The sequence below is a fragment of the Microcebus murinus genome, chromosome 24 (assembly GCF_040939455.1).
Source record: "Microcebus murinus isolate Inina chromosome 24, M.murinus_Inina_mat1.0, whole genome shotgun sequence".
NCBI lineage: Eukaryota > Metazoa > Chordata > Mammalia > Primates > Cheirogaleidae > Microcebus > Microcebus murinus.
Window position 1 is genome coordinate 8,158,576 of NC_134127.1, and position 6,425 is coordinate 8,165,000.

The window sequence follows — 6,425 nt, forward strand, 5'->3', positions numbered from 1 at the left end:
CCATGCCCGGCTAATTTTTTCTATATATATTAGTTGGCCAATTAATTTCTTTCTACTTATAGTAGAGACGGGGGTCTCGCTCTTGCTCAGGCTGGTTTTGAACTCCTGACCTCGAGCAATCCGCCCGCCTCGGCCTCCCAGAGAGCTAGGATGACAGGCGTGAGCCACCGGGCCCGGCCGAGATTCAATCTTTATTTCAACTATTTATTCCACGCCAACTAGGTACTAGATACCGAAGATACCTGTCCTTAAGGTGTTGACAATGTCAGTTTCTGGGTTTGATTTGGCGCGGAACCCTGACAAGTCTTAAGCTTCAGGCCTTAGTTCCTGGTTGGTAGAAGGAGGGGCTGGCCAAAAGTTAGAGCACACGAAAGTCCTTCCCCGATGCCACTTGGCGATTAGTCGGCTTCCCCTCCTCGCCGCAGGTGGCCCTTCCGCAGTGAGCGGGAGGACGCGCCAGGCGCCACCGGGACCTGTCCGCGCCGGGGGAGCAGAAGTGTCGCTGCTCCCCAGACCTGCTTCTCAGTGTCAGATCTGGAGGCGGCAAACGATGTGGCAGTAACTGCTCGTTGGCCAGTGTGTCCCGGGTGCAGAGGGACGGCCCCCGCCCCCTCCGGGCGTCGCAGGGCCCGCGCGCGCGTCCCGGCTGGAGTGTCCCGAGCCCTGGGAAGAAGGCGCGCGGGGCGGGGGCGGGCCGGGCGCGGGGCGGGGATGCTCCCGCCTTCCCGGGAGGGGCGGGCCCGCCCCAGCACTCCGGGGCAGGAGGAAGCCGCCCATTGGCCGGAGGGCGGGTGACGGGCAGGGGGCGGGGTCTCCCGGGGGCGGTAAAAGGGCGGGGGCGTGCGCGGCCGGGTGTCAGTTTCGGAACCCCAGCCCGCCCGCCTGCGCCTCGCGGCACCGGATCGGAGCCTCCCGCCCGGGCCCGTCCCCTCCTCTGCCGGCCCGCAGCTCCCGCCGCCTGGGCACCCCCGCCCCGCTCTGCGGCGCCCCGCATCTCCCCCGGCCCGGGGCCCTTCGCGCGTTTCCTCTGCGGTGCTTTGCTCCGGGGGACTTTTCTGTTTGTCTGTCTCCTTCCTCTTCCCTCTTTGTTGCTCTGAAAACCGGCCTCGCCAGAGCCCCCGACTCCGCGGGGAGTTGGGCTCCTGGAGAAAGGCGGCCGCCGCGCCCCGCACCCGCCCCGCCCGCCCGCGGCCCCGCGCGACAGCCGGTGCGCCCTCCCCGCCGCCTGGCACGCCGCCTGCGTCCGTTCGCCCGGGAAGCCGGCCGAGACCTCATTGATGCACCCATTCCAGTGGTGTAACGGTGAGTCCCGGGGCGGGGGGCGAGCGGACCCGGGGCCCCGCGGGAGGCGCGGGGTTGGACGGCAGAGGGCTCGTCCTCCCCCCTGCAGCCAAGTTTCTAATGAAACGGGACGGTCGAGGAGGCGTCCTGGCGCCCAACTCCGCTCGGCACAGCGCGGAATTTGAAATAATCCAGTTTTGAGTCGAGGGTCTGGAAGGGCCTCTGAACTTGCGGCGGGCCGGGGGCGTGGGAGCCGAGGGGTCCCCGGCCTTTGTGTGGCGGCTCGGCTCTCCTACCCCCTTCCCCTGCCTTTGTGCGCTCAAACTCTGTTCTTTGTTGTGGGTGGTGGAGGAGAATTAAATCCGCGCTCGGGCTAGGATCTCCTAGAGGGAGCTCAAGTTCCGGGCCTGAAACTTTGCAGGCTATTTTAAATATGTATACAATGCAACGTGCGGGACGGGGTGCAGGGGCGGCTTCCTCGCTCTTTGTTGCCTTCCCACGGGCTGCTAGCCGGGCCTCGCGCCTGCGGGAGACGCTGGATTAAAGAGTCGCTTTATGGAGTCGCCAAAGCCGTGCACATCTCCCGGCGCTCGGCTGTCCCTGGGGTGCGGGGACTGGCCGGTCCCGAGCTGTGCTTTCTGGCCCCGAGGCCAGACGGGGTGTCTGCTCCCGAGCCCAGGTGGAGACCGCGCCTCCAGACCCAGCAACTCCTCCCCTGCCCCTCCCCCGCCGTCCCCCCCAGTTTCTCCCAGGCCTGGGTGGTGTTGCTAAGCTAGTGCATTTCACCTGAGGCTTTTTGGCAGTTCAGGTCACACAGGTTGGACTCCTCACCCAAGCTACCTGAAAAGGAAGCTCTTTCTGAGCAGGTCACTTAAAACCCTTAGCTACTTTCTGAGCAGGTCACCTAAAAAACCCTAGCTGCTAACACCCCTCCACCCCCGACCCCCCGTGGTCCCTTGACTGCGTTGTTTTAATGCTTCCAGAATTTCTGGGAGGGGGAGATGGGAAGCAGCTGGTCGTATCTCTCAGTATGTATGGCAATCTGGCTAGTTAGGGAGAAAAAAAAAAAGAAATCCATTCTTGAGAGTAGGCTCCTGCCAGATCTTGGATTAATTATTTCAAGAGGCTTTTGTTTTAAGGCAGAGTTTGGGCAGCATGTGTCTGGGTGTCCCCCCCCTCCCCCTTCCTCCTTTCGCTAGTCCGATCTCATTTCCTGAAAACGAACCGAGCCGCGTGTGATAGGTGGTTTCGCCGGCCGAGGGGCGGGGGATGGGGGGTTGAGGGAGGCCGGTGCATCCCAGCATCTGGGAAAGATTCCCGCTGGCTGGGAAGCAGAAGCAGTTCCCAGATCCCCGGGTCTTTCTTGGCCAGCCCTGCTCTGACGTCATTCTTGCTCCCAGCCTGCCCGATAAGATGAGCCATTCTGATGTCAGGGCGTTCTAAGGTTGGCATAGACAATGGAACGAGACTTGGGGAGAAGAAAGGAGGCCGTTGGTCAGTAACACTGGCTTTTCTGCTAGGCTGCCTCCTTTTCTGTGAAGTTTTACATTGCTGCTTTTAGCTTCACTTCTTACAGTGACTAGCAAGATCCTGTTTTTTGACTCCAGTTGAGAGGCCAGAGCCCCTCCCTCACTCTTCTGGAAAAGATCGGGTGCCCTTCCTTTCTTGGGGTTGGTATTCTCTGTGCTTATAAGTTTTAGAGGGAAAACTTACTCCACTGTCAGAAGACTATTTTTCAATTTCTCTTTAATAGTAATATATATGCAAACGGACCATCTTCTCTTGACCATGAAGTTCTCCTGACTTAATGTCTTTATTGCAAGAAGTCCCAAGCTCGCTGACAAGATCCTACAGCCCCAGGGAAAGCTTTTATCAGACAGGATAAGATAGTGAAGGGAAACTGATCAGAGGACCAGGAGGTGGGGGGGGATCAGTTTACCTGCAGAGAGTACATGCATGTACCCTTTGCAGGGGCCATGGTTTTACGCGTTCCCATGCCAATCTTCAGCTTATAAGGATGCACGGAAGAGCCAAGGCAGATGGTGTGTTAGACCCTCTTGTAGCATCAAATATTGCTGAGGCTGGAGGTGAGGAGATGGCTGGGGGCCCAAGGCATTGGCATGGAGAACAGTTTTCTGGAAGAAAAGTCCTGAGGCCCTTATCCAGTGTAGACTGCGGGTTATCCTTCTTTAGTTGGTCTATCTAGCATGATGTCTTCATGGAAAATGGACCTTCCTTGGCCCACAGAGAGCAAATATTTGAGTGGGAAGGGGTAGCAAAAACTATTCTTTCTTTCTAACCCCTACTGCAGCCTAAAAGCAAGGCACAGCACAGTTTAGTAGCTATTTCTTTAATTTCAACTTAATTGAAAAGTCTTTCAGAATAAGGACTACTTTTACTTTCTGTTTTCCCACAATGTGTAGGTCAGTTCACAAAACAGGCTCTCAGAAATACTTGTGTGTTGACTAGTGATCTGTTAGCTGAGGGCAGTTTCTGGGCAGTTTTCCCAAACATCAGTCTTGTTACTTTGAGTGGCAAAGTGGCAGCTTTTGCCAGGAGGACCAGGTTATTTTGAGCAAATGGGGAGTTATTTATCTATTAACTAGTTATTGAGAACAAGACAAACACTGGGGCAGGATAGACGCTGGAGAATTTGCAAAAGTCCAAGCTGGTGTCCTCAGACTTAGGAGTATTGAGGCTTGTTAGGAGGACTGTACTCACTTAGTGACAGTCTCATCTTTGTTCTCAGGATTATAGACACATCTCTGGTACGGTACCTCATTGTCTATGGTGAAGTCCATGTTGTCTGTCTTCTTCCCAACATGGTGAGGTCATCCATTCATTCTTCTATGTGTCTATCCCAGTACACCCACGTGGGGTGGTATTGGAGAACATTTAGTGGAAAATTGCAAGGCAAAAGGGTACATGCTTAGGAATCAAAGCCAGTTAGGAGTTTGGAAAATACACGATAGACCAAGTGGGAGGATGTGTCAGGCATATGGGGTAAATGAGAGAAGGAGCCAGAAATAGGGATGACATCAATTAGGAAACAGTAGTAGTAGGTAATGAGCATTTGGATGGGGACATGGCAATAGAATTGAGCACAACCTAAAAGAGGTTTGAGGCCCGGTGCGGTGGCTCACACGTGTAATCCTAGCTCTCTGGGAGGCCGAGGTGGGCGGATCGTTTGAGCTCAGGAGTTCAAAGCCAACCTGAGCAAGAGCGAGACCCCTTCTCTACTATAAATAGAAAGAAATTAATTGGCCAACTAATATATATAGAAAAAAAAATTAGCCAGGCATGGTGGCGCATGCTTGTAGTCCCAGCTACTCAGGAGGCTGAGGCAGGAGGATGGCTTGAGCCCAGGAGTTGGAGGTTGCTGTGAGCTAGGCTGACGCCACAGCACTCACTCTAGCCTGGGCAACAAAGTGAGACTCTGTTTCAAAAAAATAAAAATAAAAGAGGTTTGAATGCAGGATCATTATGTGGGCAACAGGTGTAAGGGATGAAGTTTAATGAGATATATGATATCAAAGCTGACTTTCAGTCTTTCAAGCCAGCCTTCTGCTGAGTTCTGGTAGCACTGACAATTAGAACGTAGGACTCTGCAGTATCCTAATGGGTCCTGGCTCCTAACCAAGATGTCAGGAAAGTGCCTAGAACCCAAGGCCTGAGTACAGAGAGGCTTTTGGAGCTAGGCCTTCTTAGCTATTTGACTGTGGGTGGATTATTTAATGATTGAGTTTTTTTTTTTTTTCCCCATTGGTGGGGGAAGTAACAATGTCTTACTGTGGCATTGCAAAGATTGAGTTGGTAGCATGAGAATGGGCTTGGGATGTAGCAAGCATTCAGTAAATTCCAGCGTTCTCGTTAATCAAGGATTCTTCTCTCTTTCCCTTTGTGCTCTGCCATCCTGGGCCATTTGATTTTTTTTATGGGTCTGCTCTCTTTCCAGCTACAGCTTGGCCATCACCACTCTAGGTATCTTGGAAAGACATGACAAAATAAATAAATAAAGCTTTCATTTTTCTGGCAGACCTTCTCTTTGTTTCTTTGCCTAGAACCTGGTCACATACCCACCTCAGCACCAGGTACTGGCAAGGAGGAAGTGACTATCAGGATGAGTAGACCAACCAGGATTTGTCACTGAGTCACATGTGCAGGGCAGCATCTAGTGGCTAATGGTGCTTCTTAAAGTGACTGTGCAGAGGATCTTGCTAAAATGTAGATTCTGATCCATTTAGTCTGGGTGGGCCCCAGTGTCTGCATTTCCAACAAGCTCCCAGGGAGCGCTACTGTTACTGGGACTGTACTGTCGAGGCTTTGATTAAAAAGGGAGAAGGTTGGCTCGGGGTAGTGGCTCACGCCTGTCATCCTAGCACTTAGGGAGGCCCAGGCGGGAGTATTGCTTGAGTTCAGGAGTTCGAAGCCAGCCTGAGCAAGAGCAAGACCCCATCTCCACTAAAAATAGAAAAAATTAGCCGGGCATGGTGGCACGTGCCTGTCGTCCCAGCTACTCAGGAGTCTGAAGCAGGAGGATCGCTTGAGCCCAGGACCTTGAGGTTGCAGTGAGCTATGATGACACCACAGCACTCTAGCCCGAGAGACAGAGCAAGACTCTGTCTCAAAAAAAAAAAAAAAAAAAGTTAAAAGATTAAAAGAAAAGGAAAAGGGGGAAGGTGACCAGTAAGGGAAGCTGCAACTGCCCTTCCCAACCCCCATCTCCACTTTCTGGAGTGCTGGCCTGGCCTTGGAGTGAACAATTTCTATTCTAGTCCTGGCACAGCTTGTGTTCTGGAGCAGGTGGCTTAATAATGACAAATGACCTTTGCAATTGCACTTTGCAATTTACAAAGCACCGTCATTTTCAGTCCTCTTTTTGGCTTGTTTTTGTATGACAAAGTGAAGCTCAGAGAGGTAACTTTGTAAGGGTCACACACAGGTAGGCAGAGGTGGCGTTGGAACCCCAATAGTATATTTTCTGACCTAAGGCTCTTCATCTTGCTGTTGCACTATGCCATGCTTCTCCCTGGTGGAATTAAGTTTTCTGTTTTCTGCCCATTGCTTGAATCCTTGATCCCTTAGATGGGAGTACTGTTTTGAGTACTTTAGACAGTATTCCGTTTTTGTCAATTGGTTAAGGA

At 52.9% G+C, this 6,425-nt stretch overlaps 1 protein-coding gene across 2 annotated transcripts in view; it reads left to right on the plus strand.

Moving 5' to 3' along the window:
• Nucleotides 1-856: 856 nt before the first annotated feature.
• The window catches only part of RNF122 (ring finger protein 122), a 16,636-nt gene continuing 11,067 nt past the window's right edge, over nucleotides 857-6,425 (plus strand). Inside the window, exon 1 of one of the 2 annotated variants that reach the window (XM_012775737.3) lies at nucleotides 857-1,302. In XM_012775737.3, coding sequence (XP_012631191.1) covers nucleotides 1,278-1,302 — 25 coding nt within the window. In that variant the 5' untranslated portion in view covers nucleotides 857-1,277. Of the gene's footprint in view, nucleotides 1,303-1,464; nucleotides 1,961-6,425 lie in introns of those variants that run through there. The other variant, XM_075997110.1, reaches the window with a different exon arrangement.